Here is a 17,819-nt window from a genome sequence, read left to right as displayed (position 1 = left end):
ACCGTATGGCCATTGGCCAATGATACTGACACCGACATTGAGTCTTGGTCTGTTTAATGGGGGCGGGAGTCGCTCCCCCCCCACCGCTAAGTACGCGGGAGCCGGCCGTGGGAGGCTGTATGTGAGCGGGACGTGGGGAGGACGGGTCGGGGGGTTTTCGTGCGGGAGGGCAGCAAAAAAGCCACCACCCCCCGCAAAGCGCCGCCCTAGGCCTAGCCCTTGTCGGCCTAGGCCAAGACACAGCCCTGCTTGACACCCCTGGAGGACCTGCTCCTCCAAGACTTTTTACAGGACCTTAATCTCTCTGCAATTTATAACATCCTTGTGTCCTGTATATACCCATACCTTCTGGAATACACAGATCGCTGGACAACTGAACTTGACATATTGATTACACCAGACTGGGAAAAATCTTTTACTCATACCCACAGCCTATCCTTAGGCTGTAGAACTTGTGAGACTAGTTTTAAATGCTTAACTAGGTGGTATAGGAGCCCGATTCATCTCCACCGACTTGATCCATGTGTGACAGACCTCTGTTAGCGACTCCGGCTAAGCCAAGGCACGTTGACTCATATTTGGTGGACCTGCCCCCCCAGTTCACAGGTTCTAGACTTTAATCTTAGAGTTATATGCTAAAATCACAGATTCAACTGTTCCAAATTCTCCACGGACTGCTAATGATCATTCCTAGTTCCATTAAAAAAATTCAAAAGAGCATTCTGCAACATTTCTTAGCAGTGGTGCTCTTCTAGCCCATGAATTGGGCACCCACGACTGGTATCATCAAACTTGGCTGTCTTGGAAGGCTTTTAGAGAATCTCAAGAATTAAAAGACCTCCTTGCTGCAAGCGGAAATGGTATGTAACATCCACTTCTGTATGGATGGCGGTGCCCTGGGAGTCCCCCCCCCCCCCCATCAGACTTTCTCCCCCCCATATATATATATGTATATATATCTATATAGATATATCTATAGATATATAGATATATCTATATATATTACAATGCTGTGAGAAAGTATTTGCCCCCTTTCTGATTTTTTTATTATTACACAAAGATAACCTGAGTAAATACAAAATAGAGTTTTTAAATGATAGTTTCATTTATTAAGACAAAAAATCTGTCCAAACCTGCCTGGCTTTATGTGAAAAAGTAATTGCCCCCTAAACCTAATAACTGGTTGTGCCACCCTTGGCGGCAACAACTGCAATCAAGAGTTTGCGATAACTGGCAATGAGTCTTTAACATTGCTGTGGAGCAATTTTGGCCCACTTTTCTTTGCAGAATTGTTTTAATTCAGCCACATTGGAGGGGTTTCCAGCATTAAAGAGGAAGTAAACCCTCTCTAAAAAAAAAAAAAAACACCCTGCAGGACAAAGCCATAATGCGCTAGTATGCATAGCATACTAGTGCATTATGAATTACTTACCTGAGATCGAAGCTCCCGAAGTGACCCTCGTTCACCTCCTCCATCGCCACGCCATGATACCCAGAGTGACTTCCGGGTATCGCTGCTCCGGCGCTGTGACTGGCCGGAGCAGCGATGACGTCAGTGCGCCTGCGCTATTGTCTACGGCGCGCATGCGCTGTAGACATCGGTGCCGTTTTTACGAAAATATCTCCTTAACCGTGTAGGTTAAGGAGATATTTCTTGCACCTACAGGTAAGCTTTAATCTAGGCTTACCTCTAGGTTAAAGTGGTCTGTAAGGGTTTACAACCACTTTAACGGCCTGTGTAAGGTCATGATACAGCATCTCAATTGGATTTAAGTCTGAGCTTTGACTAGGCCACTCCAAAACCTAAATTTTGCTTTGTTTGAACCATTTGGAGGTGGACTTGCTGTTGTGTTTCGGATCATTGTCCTGCTGCATAACCCAAGTGCACTTGAGCTTGAGGTCACAAACTGTTGGCCGGAAATTCTCCTGCTTTAGGATTTTCTGGTAGCGCTCAAAATTCATGGTTCCTTCAATTATGGTAAGTCGTCCAGGTCCTGAAGCTGCAAAGCAGCCCCAGACCATCACGGTTCCACCACCATGTCTGACTGTTGGTATGATGTTCTTGTTATGAAATGCTGTATTTTTTTTGCCAGATGTACTGTAACGGGACGCACACCTTCCAAAAAGTTACATTTTTGTCTCATCAGTCCACAGAATATTTGCCTAAGAGTCTTGCGGATAATCAAGATGTTTTTTGGTAAATGTGAGATGAGCCTTTGTGTTCTTTTTGGTCAGCAGTGGCTTTGGCCTTGGAACTCTCCCATGGATGCCATTTTTGCCCAGTCTCTTTCCTATTGTTGAATCATGAACACTGATCTTACCTGAGGCAAGTTAGGCCTGCAGTTTTTTAAATGTTGTTCTGGGTTCTTTTATGACCTCCTGGACGAGTCGTCATGCTCTTGGAGTAATTTTCTAGGCCGGCCACTCCTGGGAAGGTTCACCACTATCCTAAGTTATCTCCATTTGTGAATAACGGCTCTCCCTGTGGTTCACTGGCGTTCCAAAGTCTTAGAAATGGCTTTGAAACCCTTCCTAGACCGATACATGTACATTACTTTGTAGCTAATCTGTTCTTGAATTTTTTTAGATTGTGGCATGATGTGTGGCTTTTTGTGATCTGTTAGCGTGCTTCACTTTGTCAGACAACTTCTATTTATGTGATTTCTTGATTCAACAGGTCTGGCAGTAATCAGGAATGGGTGTGGCAAGTGAAATTTAACTCAGCTTTACAAAAAAATTGTGGTTAATCACAGTTCATTCGTGTTTCAGCATGGGAGGGGACAATTACTTTTTCACATAGGGCCAGGCAGGTTTAAACAGCTTTTTTCCCTTAATAAATGAAATAATAATTTAAAAACTGCATCTTGGGGTCGGTTTTTCTACCAGTCCTCTGTAAGTGGACATTTTGTTCCTGGAGGAGTTACTTCTGTTATCCACTATACCTTGCTTATGCATTGGAAAGAACTCTCTATGCAATTGCCATTGTTATATTATCCTTACTCATATGTGATCTCCGTATTATCCTCTATTTCATTGTGGATGGCATACCACTTAACTTTTCCATGTTCTAATTTGCAAAATGTTTGTTGTAATAAGATGAACTTGGTATCCTTTTACTGTGTTTCTTTGCTTCTTTTGTATTTGAAGAACTTGATAAACTAATTTTTGAACTTAAATTCAACCAAAAAAAAACCTACCAGACCAAACAAATGAAGAAGAAAATAATAATAAAAGAGAAGTGTGGGATTAAAAACAAACCAATTATACTCGCCTATGTGGCTGCAGTATCAATCCAATGCTGCAGCATCGGTCCCCTGCCAGCTTTAAGACCAAGTACAAGAGCTATCACATGACCGCTGATTGCTCAGTTCTCAGGCTTCACTGACCAGAGAGCGGTGAAACGCTGGGCTGTGGAGGGGGCAGTAGCAGCTGGCTCAGGTTCTCCGTGCTGCGTTGAGAGGCTGAGCCAGCTGACTGACTGGCATCTAGGTGGATCCCAACATTATTGTCAGGATCCCTGCAGAGCCAGGACCAGCGCTGTGACCTCAGCTGATGGCAGATTTTAGCCTGATTCTGGATCACAGTGTCAGAAACCATGAACCAGACCGAGACAGAAGTACAGTAAAATCACACTTGTTTATTAATAAAAATAAAAAGCTAAATAGAGTAAGCGTAGTCAAAGCATAGCCAGAGTCCAGTAACTGGATCGAGTAGTCAGCCAAGCCAGAGTTCAGTAACCAGATCAGTTAATCAGCCAAGCCAGAGTTCAGTAACCAGATCGGGTAATCAGTCGGGCCAGAAGTTAGGGATCCAAGTAGAGTAACGGCAAGCAGGATAAGGAGCCAGAAGGGATGTCAGCAAAGCCAGTCTTTAAACAGGAACGCAGAAAATGGTTTCTTGTGATGTGACCAAGGCGAAGGCAGGAATGAAGTGAGCTGGAGATCTTTAAGTAGACGGGACTGACGAGCAGATCCACAACAGCTGGTTAACTGTGGAGAGAGATGAGAGCTGGCAATTAGCCGACAGCTGAGCTGCCAGCTCTGAGAAGGAAGGGCTGAACCAGCCCTGACACACAGGAGTGCAGAACTAAGTGCTTTGCTATGCTTCTCATTTATTTATAAAAAAATGGAAATTTTGGCTAAGAGGAAGGGGCGGCACAGTGGTGTAGTGGGTAGCACTCTCGCCTAGCAGTAAGAAGGGTTGCTGGTTCGAATCCCAACCACGACACTACCTGCCTGGAGTTTGCATGTTCTCCCTGTGCCTGCGTGGGTTTCCTCCGGGTACTCCGGTTTCCTCCCACACTCCAAAAGACATGCTGGTAGGTTAATTGGATCCTGTCTAAATTGTCCCTAGTATGTATGAATGTGAGTTAGGGACCTTAGATTGTAAGCTCCTTGAGGGTAGGGACTGATGTGAATGCACAATGTATATGTAAAGCGCTGCGTAAATTGACGGCGCTATAATAAGTACCTGAAATAAATAAAAAAATAAATAAAAATAAGAAGAATTTAATTCTTCTTGACTATCTACAAATGTAATTTTACCCAGGATTGGCTGCATAGTGAAAGCCTCTCCTGCCATGTAATACAATTGGTAATAAGTATTTGCTGATATTAGCAATTGGGAGAGGTGGCATGAGGAGAGGAGCTGAATGTTGGACATCCTAGAAAAATTGTTGAAGTTTTTCTTCCACTCGCAAGATCTTTAAAGGGATACAACGTGTAAAATATATTGACAAAATATATAGCGTGATTTTATTGTTCCATGTATTTAATAAGCATACTAGCTGCTCAGTCAAAAAAAACGGACGCTACAGGGACAATCTACACAACTGTATATAAAATATGTTCTGCACAGCAACCGTATAACTATCTGACAGTCATTTCAAAAATGACATTCAGGCAAATTCCACACTAAAGGCTTGTTTATTCTTGCGTTGATCTGCGATGAATCTCTATTCTGAGGGTGTTTGACAGTTTTAACCCTTAAAAACTTGCACCACTGCATCATGGCCTCATTCAGTTGAATGGGTCGCATTTGGTGGGCAATACTGCCTGCCGAGCATGACAGTGGGGATAAATATTGCTGTACCGCAGCAAATGTACACCCCTATCCAATGTTTTTGTGGTTTAAGGGGGAGTGGTTGTGGTTGGTAAAAATACAGCATGTAAACAAGGTCTAATTTTTTTTTTTTTTTGCATAAGTCCAGTGGGAGACTAAAAAAAAATTAGCCCAAAGTTAGGCTTCAAAGAATTCTGTTTCTCATGTTTTTTCTGTTATAATTAACCATATTAATTATTACCAGTTATGGCAACATGCATAAGTAATTTTTGATGTGTTAAATTTTCTTTTACAGTCCTCCAAACCTAAAGTAAGCATTCCACTCTCTGCAATTATCGAGGTCCGCACTACAATGCCGCTGGAAATGCCTGACAAAGACAACACATTTGTTTTAAAGGTATATTGTTTCAAACTATATTGTTACATGTATGTTGCACTATACCTTAGTATCTGTTGCTGAATAAGAAAAAAAATGCATTTCTCCAGCCCATGTCATGCAAAGTTTTTGGATGCTAGCACTTCCAGGGCATCCCAAACACCAGCTAAAGCCACTGCACACAATGGTTCCACCCATTGTACTGAGTGAACTGAACATGATGTTACCCCTAAAAGAGCTGGGTGGGAGTTGCCCCCTTCATCAAGCCGTGGAAACACATGTCACACTTGATTGTGGATGTATAATGCTATATGTTGCTATCTTTCACAAACTAGGGTTAAAAAAAAAAGCTGGAGGATCTGTAAGTAACTTTACAAGTCATGAATGAAAGGCAGCAGGGGCACTGAGCTTTGTAAATGCAGTGGATTTTAATAATGATAGGTCACAGACTCAAAGTGGTTCTAAAGCCTTAAGTTTTTTTTACCTTAATGCATTCTCTACATTAAGATAAAAACCTTCTGTGTCCAGGATCCTTCACAGGCAAAGTCAATAGGTGTTTTTCTGTACTTGCAGAAAATATTCTTAGCCTGAATAAAAGACAACAATTGCAACCACATCTAAGGAATAGTAAGCTGCAATATAGAACATATTTTCCTGGGTTTAAGATGTTTAGCTGTTCTCAAGCTGTTTATGGACAATATGCCATACTGTCTGTTCAATATCCTGACTGTTATCAATTAGACATCAGTGCAAGCTGGTGAAAAACAAGATAATCTGTTTATTATTTCCTCTCTGCCTCTACTGTGATAATATGGTTGTACTACATACTGTTCACAGTCTGGGTCATTAGCGTGACAGCAAACGCTTGTTTTGTTTCTGCCATTAGATGTTCCATAAATCATGACCTACGTTATCAGGATAATTAAAATGTGTGAACTTCAGACAGCCAATGATTCAGGGAAGGAGTGGACCTTGCATATGACCAGGATAACGTTTCTGATGTTGATGAAGCTGAGGCTTGGCAGCGTCTATCAGTGCTTAGCACCTAGGGACTTAGGGCCAGACATGCCAGCCACACTATAGTTCACCAGCCAGGCCTTTGGTGAGCAGAGGAATGGTCGCATACTGGCATTTCCTGATGTTTGAAAGAGCCTCAACAAGTCTTCAGGGTGAAATAAGGATAAGCCAGACCACAAAAACCTTCATCTGAAAATTAACATGCATAAGATATCCAACACGTAAACAGACAGACTGAAATATATCTGCTAGCTGCATAGTATTATTATGCGATGTGATGATATTATGAATATTAATACAGTAGCTACTACTACTACTATTACTACAAATAGAAAAAAAGAACAACTTGTTTGGCTGCAGACATAGATGATCAGTGTTAGGACCCTGTAAATCTGAGACTTAATCTGAATGTGGAATGTTGGACCTAAATGTGGAGTTTATTAACTGTATACTGCTATCTTCCAGTGTCAATAAAAACAGAGCACAGGAAGCCATGTGGCGGGCCCCTCTGTGCTGTCCTAGTGAAGACAGACCGAATCTGAACTGTATAAATATATTTTTTACACATTCGGAAAATCAATAGTAAGATCTGTCCAAACCCTGATTGCAGGTTCTGGTATAAAAACTCTTGGTGTTCACTGATATACTTTTTGAGTGGTAAAGGTCTTTATAATTGGCATCAGAAAAAGCTTTAGTTAGAGCTTGGTGAATGTATAATGCCAAACTTTCACACTTGAAATTAAAATTCCAGCCTCTACATAAGTAATACTCTACACCAAGGATCTCCAAACTTTCTAAGCAAAGGGACAATCTACTGTCCATCAGGCATTAGAAGGGCCAGACTGTGGGTAGCGGCTGTAGAAAATGCCCTGGCATCAGTGCCCCATCATTGGTTTTAATGGGAGAAATAGTGCCCCATTAATGGTGTCAGTTGGTGGAATAGTGCCCCGGGGGCCAGATAAAGGCAAGCAAAGGGCCGCATTTTGGAGATCACTGCTCTACACAAGTCATTGTCAACTAGGGTTCCTCCAGAGATTTCCAGGGGTTCCTTGAGCTGTGGCTGATTACCTCACATTTGATGGTGCCTGCGTAATTCTGGGGGCCATGCCACTTGGCAAAGCCAGCAGCATGACACCAATGATCTTTTTAGCTGTCTGTAAGGGTTGCATTCTGACGACCACTGTATGTGTTGCCACCGGTCACGTGATCCCCGTGTCAGTCAGCAGTGACTGCAGGGGAGAGGAGACAATGGTCAACAACAGCTGGGAAATCCTAGGAGCAGTCACATCATCCATAGGCTCCCATGTCCTAGCCATTGTCGGTGCTCCCTCCTCTCCTCGCTGACTAACACAGGGGAGCCAGATCACGTGATCAGAGCTGGCTGAAAATGGGTAAGTATACACATTTATTTACACTGGTTAGACAGCATAGGTAGAAGGGGGAGAGAGGAGACCTTTAAAAAAAAAAAAAAAAGTATTTAATGGCGTACAACAGGCACAATAAAACGTACTGTAGATTTTACATAAATAGCGACAGGTTACATAATGTGTCACATCTGGAACGCCAGGGCACCACTGTGAGGTATGTATAAAATTAGTACATTAAAAAACAGCCATCGTAATGTGCAACTGTTTATACAGAATAATTCAACAGATGATATAAATATAGGCAGACGGGCCGTTTTAATAGTGACATTTTGAGGGCAATTCCTACACAGGGGACCTTTTTAAAGCTATTTAGTGTTCGGCAGGAATTTTACTTTAAGTATCTTAGTATGTTAAATAGTATTGCAGCTTGATGAGTCAGGGCCTTAGATTGTTAGATATTTAAAATATGGGCTTGGAGCTGTTGATATCCCTGATGTTATAACAGATTGATTGCAGTGTTTGTTTTTTAACTATACATGAAATAGATTTTTATTAATAATAATAATAATAATAATAATGTAATTTATATATGTAATATTTTGTTTTGTAGGTAGAAAACAGTGCAGAATATATCTTAGAAACTATTGACTCTCTCCAGAAACATTCTTGGGTTGCTGACATACAGGATTGCATTGATCCTGGGTAAGTAGATTTTAACATGCATATGAAAATTTGAATAGCTCAATTAATTCCTCTGCGGTGCAAGTGAAAGGTATTTAAAGAATAGGTTCACATTTTAAACATGTTACATGTTACATGTTACACCCGTATTTAGAATGTAACATGACTGTAATGTAGAATGAAATTTAGAATGTAATGTGACTGCAGGCAGGGGTTCTTCACCCCTACAGCCACTGTCACATTTAATATTGGAGTAGTTGTGAATGAATAACCACTTCCGGACCGCCGCATGCCGATATACATCCTTAATTTGAAGGGGGATATCGTTGTTATGGCAGCAGCTAGCTGCCATAACCCCGGTAGCCTCTTCTTTGGCCAGCGGTCCGCTTTCCGATAAGAGTGGTCCCTGTAGTGGATTTGCCGCGAGATCACTTTTATTGGCGGCAGGAGAGGGGCCCCCCCTCCCACCGCTTTACGGTGCCCGGAGCCGTCAATAGCGGCGGAGGCGATCGGATCTTCACTCTTGCTGGGCATGAAGACGAGTGAGGGGAAGATGGCCCCCACCCGTCTCCATAACATTGCAGGGCGGAAGCGACGTCAAAACGTCACTTCCGCCCATAGCTCTTATAGGGTCTTTTTTTTTTAAAAGGCACGTTATCATTTTTTTTTTTTTCATTTTTTTTTTATTGCATTTAAGTGTAAATATGAGATCTGAGGTCTTTTTGACCCCAGATCTCATATTTAAGAGGTCCTGTCATGCTTTTTTTCTATTACAAGGGTTGTTTACATTCCTTGTAATATGAATAAAAGTGACACAATTTTTTTTTTTTTTAAAGCAGCATAAAAATAAAAAATAAAAGGTAAAATAAATAATAAGAAAAAAAAAAATTTTTAAACGCGCCCCGTCCCGCTGAGCTCGCATACAGAAGCGAACGCATACGTGAGTAGCGCCCGCATATGAAAATGGTGTTCAAACCACACGTGAGGTATTGCCGCGATCGGTAGAGCGAGAGCAATAATTCTATCCCTAGACCTCCTCTGTAACTTAAAACATGCAACCTGTAGAATTTTTAAAACGTCGCCTATGGAGATTTTTAAGGGTAAAAGTTTGTCGCCATTCCACGAGCGGGTACAATTTTAAAGCGTGACATGTTTGGTATCAATTTACTCGGCGTAACATTATCTTTCACAATATAAAAAAATTGGGCTAACTTTATTTTTGTCTTATTTTTTAATTCAAAAAAGTGTATTTTTTCCAAAAAAAGTGCGCTTGTAAGACCGCTGCGCAAATGCGGTGTGAAAGTAAAAGTATTGCAATGACCGCCATTTTATTCTGTAGGGTGTTAGAAAAAAAAGTATAATGTTTGGGGTTCTAAGTAATTTTCTAGCAAAAAAAAATGTTTTTAACAACACATCTCAAAAAGAGGCTCGGTCCTTAAGTGGATAAACTACAAGACCCATTTTCCAATGTGGCACTCGTAGCTTCAATGGACTGTGAGCATGCTGATCAGCATACCCATAGTTCTTTCACTCTTCCTACAGCTCTGAAACTGACAGCCTGTACAGGGGTACAGAGCTGTAGGCAGTGTCTGCAGGAGCCTGACATTGCACCCGCAATCCACTGATCGCGGGTGCAAAGCCCTGCAGGCTCCTGTGAAAAGAATAAGTGAACATTTTTTACCTACAAAATATGTACATTTATTTTTTTTCATAATAGTGAACCTACCCCTTAATTTGCCTGCAATGTTTTTATGTGGGTAGAATTATTTTGACTGCAAGAGCACAGTGTTTATTTTTAACAAATTGAACTTGATTAAATATGCCCTAAAGTGGTTGTAAACCCTTACATATAACCAGTCCTCCTACATAAGCTGTTCGAATCAACTTGGGTACAATAAGCCTGCCGGATTCGCTAGCGATTATCGCAAGCGGCTGTTACAGCTGCAAGCGATAATCACTGTCTTCTCCCGGCGAGGACAGCTTTGCTTGCCGGGAGAAGACAGTTGCTCAGCAGGAGGGATTCCCTTGTCAACACTGTCTGTGTTGATAAGGGAATCGTGCAAATTTCTTTCTTGCAAAGCGTGGTTGCGGGAAAGAAATTTGCTCCATTTATGACATGCCTAAGGCTTGGTGCTCTCAGCAGTTGGTACTCAGTAACAGGCCGGTGTATCTTTCTGTGCGATCCACATGAGGACACATGGGGACACATGATGAGGGGTGTCTGTTTCTTAGCTGCAGAGTACTGCAGTGTGAGCAAGGACCATGTTCACTGAGGGAAAATATATTTTAGGGCATTTAGAAGGAAGTCCGTAACAAATCATAACATATGGGGATGAAGGGTTATAAACAGATAAAAAGTTGCAAGACTTAATTTGGGCAAACTGCAGTAAAACTAGAGTGGGTGAGAGTGGGATCCATTTATTCCTGGATATGAGCTGGTATTCATCACTGTAGATGGGGTCTTCTGCTTGGGTATGAATCCTGAAGGTCAGATGAGAAGTTGCATGTTTTTTAAAGGTAATGAAGATCGTATTGTGGTTTGGATCCCTATCCCTTTATTTTCACTCAGCTGGTACATTAGCATGCTTGGTTAGACAAAGTTATCTGTTAAAAAAACTCTTAAAATATAACATGGCTAACAGTAACTTTCTTGCAGGGATAGTGGGGATGACATAGAACTTTCTTCTTGTGAGCAGGGAGCATGTCTGCCTGGCCGAGTCTCATCCTGTAGCTGTGAGTTTCTTGCTGAAGGTAAGCAGTGCAGTGGTGGAAATCTATAGAATTTTATATACTTTAATTTATGCTTTTTATCTCAGTTCAGCCAATCTATTTGTTTATTCACTTGATCCCCCACAGGATCTTACCGCCCTCTGGATATGTGTGGTCAGGATGCAATATCTGCCACACTTCCAGCTGCTGTAGCTTCTCAGACAAGAGGCCGAGAACAAGCCACATTGGAGCATCTCATACACGTCCCCTTAGAGAGCTTCCTCCAGACTTTGGAAACTGCAGCTCCCAGCCATGGGCCAGGTAAACTATACAATACAGAAACTCTGAACTTCACTATGTCCTTTAATTATGGTTATACCATATTGTTCTACCATGTTCAGAGGAAAACGTTCTCCAGACCTTGGAGACTGCAGTTCCCATCCGTGAGCCAGATAGGTGAGCCTATCAAACACAGAAACTCTGAACTTCACTGTGTTCTTTAATTATGGTTATACCATATTGTTATACCATGTCCCCTGAAAAACGTTCTCTAGACCTCGGAGACTGCAGCACCCAGCCGTGTGCTAGGTAAACTATGCAACACAGAAACTCTGAACTTCACTGCGTTCTTTATTTCTGGTTATACCATGTTGTTTCAAAAAGTACCAACATGAGCAGTTTAAAATGTACATGATGACAAATTACCCATTGCCCATCAGAATAAATCCTTCCAGATCAATAAAGGTCTCTGGATAGAGCATTTTGATATATGCTAGTGGGTTATTACATGATCATTAATGGAGCAGTTTAGTGGTCTAAACCCTCAGAATGAAGCAGAAAAGTAGCTGATCTGATTGTACTGCTTGCCTGGCAAAATATAATTAATGCAAATTACATTAGCAGTATGAGCTGTATTCTTCAGAATGTCGTACATTTATCCTTACAAAGCAGTTCAGTCAGGAGGAACAGAAATCCAAGTAAAGGCTCCCTGTAAGGCCCATGGTACCCTGGCGATTTTGTAACAGCAATTTGAAGCAGCTACAAATTCGCACTCCTTAGACCAAATTCACACTTGAAAATTGGGCCAACAGCAAATACATGTGAGAACCCTGGGAGGGGTTGAACACAATTGGAGGCTGCCAGCTCCTGCAGCTAATCGTGACTGCTCATATGTAATTGTTAATGGAGAGATCACCTGCGAGTGATTGGCCCTGGATGCAGACAAATGTGAAGGGGCCTTAGAGTTTTTGTTGGTAGAGAAAGAATGAATTGCAGTTAATAAAATGTCTTTGTCAATTCCAAACAATCTGTAGCTCAGTCCCTAAGTGACTGACTTTTTGCAGTGTTTGGAGCTAGTGACAGAATCGCCACCTTCAGTAGATACTAATACTACACAATTCAGCTGCTGATGATCATGGCACACCATTGGTTTGTAGCTGTGTAGATAAGTATTGTAATGATATAGAGCAGAAACTCTGTATGTAGCTACAAAATGTCAGAGAAAAACAACAGAGAGCTTTGTTGCTGCCCCAAAGTTGCTAGTGTGACATGGCCCTAAATCCTCTTTCACCCATGCGGCTGAGGGGCTGTAAAAATAGGTGGTTGATCCAAGTTTTCACTGCAGAGCTGTAAAATTTTTACAACATTTAAACTCTAGTAAAGGGGAAGTGGCGCTGCTCAAAAAAAATAATAAATAAAAAAATTCAAAAAATGAAAATAGACCTATGTGTAAATTCATATAAAAAAGATGAATTATAATCTACTGATGTGGGTATTGCCAACACTCCCTATAAAGTGAATCAATCAGAAATAAATAAAACAAAGGTAAGTGTAACAATCAACACAAATTTGGAGCAAAGGTATAAAAAATATTAATATCCCATATAATGCATCAACACACACAAAAAGTAGTATAGATAATAAAAGTAAAGTGACAAGTGCTATTTCCTACGTGGTTCAGTCCCAAAAAAAATGTATATATATGTGTGTATATAAATATACACAAATTTCCATGTAATCCACCTCACCAATGCGGTTTAGAAGTCCTCAGCAATGGGCATCCACCATCAGTGTTTCTGTTCCCTTCAGCGTTCACTATTGTGGAGAGTCAGGAGGCACCATTAGAATCTTCAGCATCCAACAAGTGTGCACGTGCTTTCATCTCTCCACTGTGATTCCCTCCTCCTGGGCAATATATCTCTAGCGTGTCCCAGCAGCTCTGAGCAAGACCCAAACCATCTGCCTGATGTCTACTTTAAATGAAAAAAAGTCCTTCCTGATCCTGACACAGGAAGGACTCAGTACATGAACCGGTACATGAATTGGGGGCAAGCACTGCCACTTTCAGTGCTGTGCCTCAACAGAATTCTACCACTGCACCTCAGCTCAGAGTGGGTCTTAGTCACTGACAATTTCCTGATCTAAGAACTGGTGGTAATTCTTTTTTTTTTTTTTCATTCTTTTTATTCAGTTTTTTCACACATGTTATACATTCAAAACACAGGGGACAGAAGGCAACATACCCACTCTCCCCTTGGCCTCGCAGGGCCAAAAATTAGAACTAACACCCTCCGGGTGGAGAATTGTGTCTGAAACGCATGGCGCAGTTATAAATACTGGAAAAAGTATGAGTTAGGTAGGTTATGCCGTGTTTTCAATTGGTCAAACTTCTCCCTCCCTTGTAATGTCCCCTAGTATCTTACCACCCCTACTAGCCCAGACCATGGGGTCTGGTAGTAAGTAGAAATGAGGCAGGTTAGGATTCATCCATAGGGGAGCAGAGGGCAGAGTTCTGATGTAACTGGGAGACATTAGATCTGTAGCTACTTCCCAGGCTTTTATGGTTGCTTTCATTGACACAGTCAAAGGTAGATTGGATTTTGGTCCTCTATACAGCGCTAGACTTAAACTCTCATAGGAGCCTAACTGAGCTGCCTCAAGAACTGTGGCAGAGTCTCCATCATCTGCCAACAGCCAGCGTCTTGCAAAATCCATCTGGTCAGCCAGGTAGTACTTCTGCCAATCTGGTAGTGCTAACCCCCTCTGCCCTCATTGTTCTTGGAGTACCTTTATGCCTATGCGGGGTGATTGGGGAGACCATAGAAAGGATCCAATAATACTGTTCAATTTGTGAAAAATTGACTTGGGAACCCACATTGGAGAGTGCCTTAAAAAATACAAAATTACTGGCAAGGACTTCATTTTCAGGAGATTTATACGTCCTAGTAGGGACAGGGGCAACCGTTTCCACGCCTGTGTTTTTTGGTTAAGTTGGGAGATTAATGGCAAAAGGTTCAGTGGTATATAATCCCGGATGTTAGCTGTAACTTTTACCCCCAAGTAAGTGATAGCTGAAACCCATTGCAGTGGAAGATTGTCATCCTCTGCTCTCTGTGCCCCCGGACCCATCAGCAATATCGATGACTTTAAAAACAGTTTGCTGCTCTTAGGGTTGATCACATTCATGTAAACATGCAGAACACACAAAAAAATTATTAAAGTCCCATTAAGCGATGAAACAAAGTGCTTGTGCTTAAATTGACATCTCCTGTGCAATGGTGTTCAGACTGGGTGCCCCACATAGATGTACACTCACCCTGGATGTTGACCAACTATCACAGGGTGAGTGAAACCCTAAACTGTTTTTATATTCTCACTTTGCTTCTTTGCCATTTGCTTATTAGCGAGTTTTTTTACTGCAGCTGGAGTTTGATGATCAGTTCTTTTATCCAAAGGCGCTAAGGTTTATATTTTTCAATATCGATGACTTGCCCCAATTCACCCAAAGACCCAAAAAAGAGGCATTGTTGCGTATTTGCAATGGCATCTGAAGGGATGGTCCTGGGTCTCTGAGGAACAGGAGCAGGTCATCAGCATAGAGCGCGAGTCTTTCCTGTATAGATCCTACCTGGATTGCACCCACCTCCTTAGATCGACGTAGCGCTCTCGCCATAGGCTCCATCATTAAGCAAAGAGGAAGGGGGAAAGAGGGCATCCCTGTCTAGTGCCCCTTCCAATAACAAAAGGATCCATGCTCTCCAATACTCTATGCATATACTGTATAGCCAGTCAACTGAATCAAAGGCTTTTTCAATGTCGATAGATACTGTAACTTTTTCTGGGACTTCTGTAGTGTCTAAATGAGTGAATAATCTCCGTAGGTTAGTGCATAAATCCCATCTGGACAATGTCCACCAGTAAAGGGTGACCTTGGCCAGTCGTGATGCCAACACCTTGGTTAGGATCTTTAGATCCACATTCAGTAATGCTATGGGGTGGTAGGACGAACACTCCTGTGGGTCCTTACCTGGTTTCAATAGGAAAACCATGTATGCTTCCATCATTGGAGGCGGGAGGACTTCACTTTTAAGGCAGTGGCCCAAAAGGACACTGAGTCTTGGGGCTAGTTGTGCCATATATTGTTTATAGAAGTCTGCCGGGAAGCCATCTGGGCCCAGGGATTTATGAGGCAGAAAAGTTAGTATCGCTGCTTCTATTTCCAGAGCTGAAATATCAGCATCCAGAAGGGTAACGTCTGAGTCTGACAATATGGGGAGAGTTCATTTAATAACCCATCTAGCTCACAGGTGTCGTATGCTGGTATAGGGGAGTAAAGCGTAGTATAATACCGCACAAATTCTTCCAAGATACCGGGAGGGTCAGTGACCATGTTCCCCCCAGCGGTTTTAATAACGGGGATACTGACAGGTATTGTTTGCTCTGCCGCCAAGAGGGCCAAAAGCTTGCCATTTTTGTCCCCTTGAGCAAATATCAATTCCGCCCTCTTCCCTATTTCAGTGTGGCCCAGTTCAGAGAAGTGCACTGACAAAAGTCGCCGTGTCTCTAGCAGAGATGTATAATTGGTCTCTGATGGAGAGACGGCGTGAGCATTCGCACATTCTCCTTCATTAGCTAGGAGAAGCTCCCCCTGTCCATTGTGATCTTTCCTGACCGCTTTTATCACAGAGACACATTCCCCCCTCACCACAGCTTTAAATGCATCCCATACCAAGGTCGGTTCAGCCTTATCAACATTGGTTGACCAGTAAGCTGCAGTGGAGCCCTGTATCTGGGAAGCCACTTGATCCTCCAGCAACCAGTCTGGAGACAACCTCCAGCCTCCCCGCCTCCCCCCAACCGGGAGAGTCAGGGTGACTGAAAGTGGGCAGTGGACTGACGTTCCCCCAGCCAAGTATTCAGCTTCATAAAAATACATTAGCAGTGGAGGATTGCCAAACGCCAAATCAGTTCTGGCAGAGGATCTATGGGTAGCAGATAAGTATGAATAGGATTTGACATTGGGGTGTTTCCAGCGCCATAACTCAGCTAGACCAGTCACAGACAGCCAAGAGCATAGGTCAGTGGAGGCAGGCCTATTGGTATTGGAAGAGTCCAGTTTGGGGTCTAAAGTGGCATTGAAATCCCCCATGAATAGGGTAGGCAGGCTAATAAAGGGAGCCAGTGTTACCATTAGATCATAAAGCACTTGCATCTGAATAGGAGGGGGCAAGTATATATTCACAATCAACATTTTCTGGTGGTATATATCCAGCACCACAGCCACATATCGACCCCCCAGGTCAGAGAACACCTGGTGAATAGTTCAAGGGACAGTCTTGCTAATTAGGATGGAAACCCCTCTTGCATAAGTGCAGTATGTGGAGTGTAATGCCCTTTGATTCCAGGATTTGCGCAGGGATAAGATTTTACTTCCCTCCAGGTGGATCTTCTGCAGGAGAACAGCATGTGGCTTTACTTGTTTAAGGTACTGAAAAACAGCTGGTCGGAGGGCAGGAGGTGGAGCCTAGCAGAGCAGACATGCATTGTTAGAGCTCCACACCGCTGAGGAGAGAAGAGAAGGACAAAGCGGAGCCTGCAGGCTCAAAAGGTATCCATTTGAACCTTTTTGCCCCAGGGAACAAACTGTGAAAGTTTGGGCAGGAAATATGGTACTGGGAGGAAACCGTGGCAGAAATAAAAATCACCTCACAAAGAGCTCACAGGCACTCACTGCAGCTGAAGCAGCTCCAGTCACCTCACAAGATACAGCATCAGGGCGCTCTCACAGACAGAAAATGTCACAGCAAGACTCTCCATTTGAGTCAGATACAGAACAAATCCTCTCACAAACTTCTCCACAAGCCTCCTCAGTATCCCCAGTAATATTATTACAATTTGAAAAGATGCTTCATAAGGCTTTAAAACAAACCTCAGACCAAATAACAAAAAGCCTAACCAAAGAAATAAGAGAGCTGGGAAACCGCACCGCAGCCTTAGAAATAAAAATGGATGAAATTGAAATTACAACCCAAGAAAATATAACAGAATTGGAACAATTAAAAAAAGAGAATTTAATACTTCAAACTAAGCTCGAAGATTACGAAAATAGAGCCAGACGTTCAAACTTGCGCATAAGGGGAATACCTGAAACTGTGACAGACCTGCAATCTACTATTACTGCTCTATTACAAGAACTAAAGCCAGATATCCCTATTGAACGTTTAGAACTGGACAGAGTACACAGAGCCCTCACAGCCAAAAAGAAAGATGGACCCCCACATGATATAATCACAAAATTTCATTATTACAGAACAAAAGAACAAATACTA

At 42.3% G+C, this 17,819-nt stretch overlaps 1 protein-coding gene across 2 annotated transcripts in view; it reads left to right on the top strand.

Moving 5' to 3' along the window:
- SH2B2 (SH2B adaptor protein 2) overlaps positions 1–17,819 on the top strand; it is a 194,494-nt gene that overhangs the window by 140,448 nt on the left and 36,227 nt on the right. For both annotated transcript variants that reach the window (XM_073616658.1, XM_073616659.1), the window contains 4 exons: positions 5,357–5,458; positions 8,432–8,523; positions 11,159–11,253; positions 11,359–11,532. In XM_073616658.1, coding sequence (XP_073472759.1) covers positions 5,357–5,458; positions 8,432–8,523; positions 11,159–11,253; positions 11,359–11,532 — 463 coding nt within the window. The remainder of the gene's footprint in view (positions 1–5,356; positions 5,459–8,431; positions 8,524–11,158; positions 11,254–11,358; positions 11,533–17,819) is intronic.

This window comes from Aquarana catesbeiana, linkage group LG02 (assembly GCF_042186555.1).
Source record: "Aquarana catesbeiana isolate 2022-GZ linkage group LG02, ASM4218655v1, whole genome shotgun sequence".
Lineage (NCBI taxonomy): Eukaryota > Metazoa > Chordata > Amphibia > Anura > Ranidae > Aquarana > Aquarana catesbeiana.
Note: the sequence above shows the minus strand (reverse complement) of the source record. Positions and strands in the feature narration are given on the sequence as shown.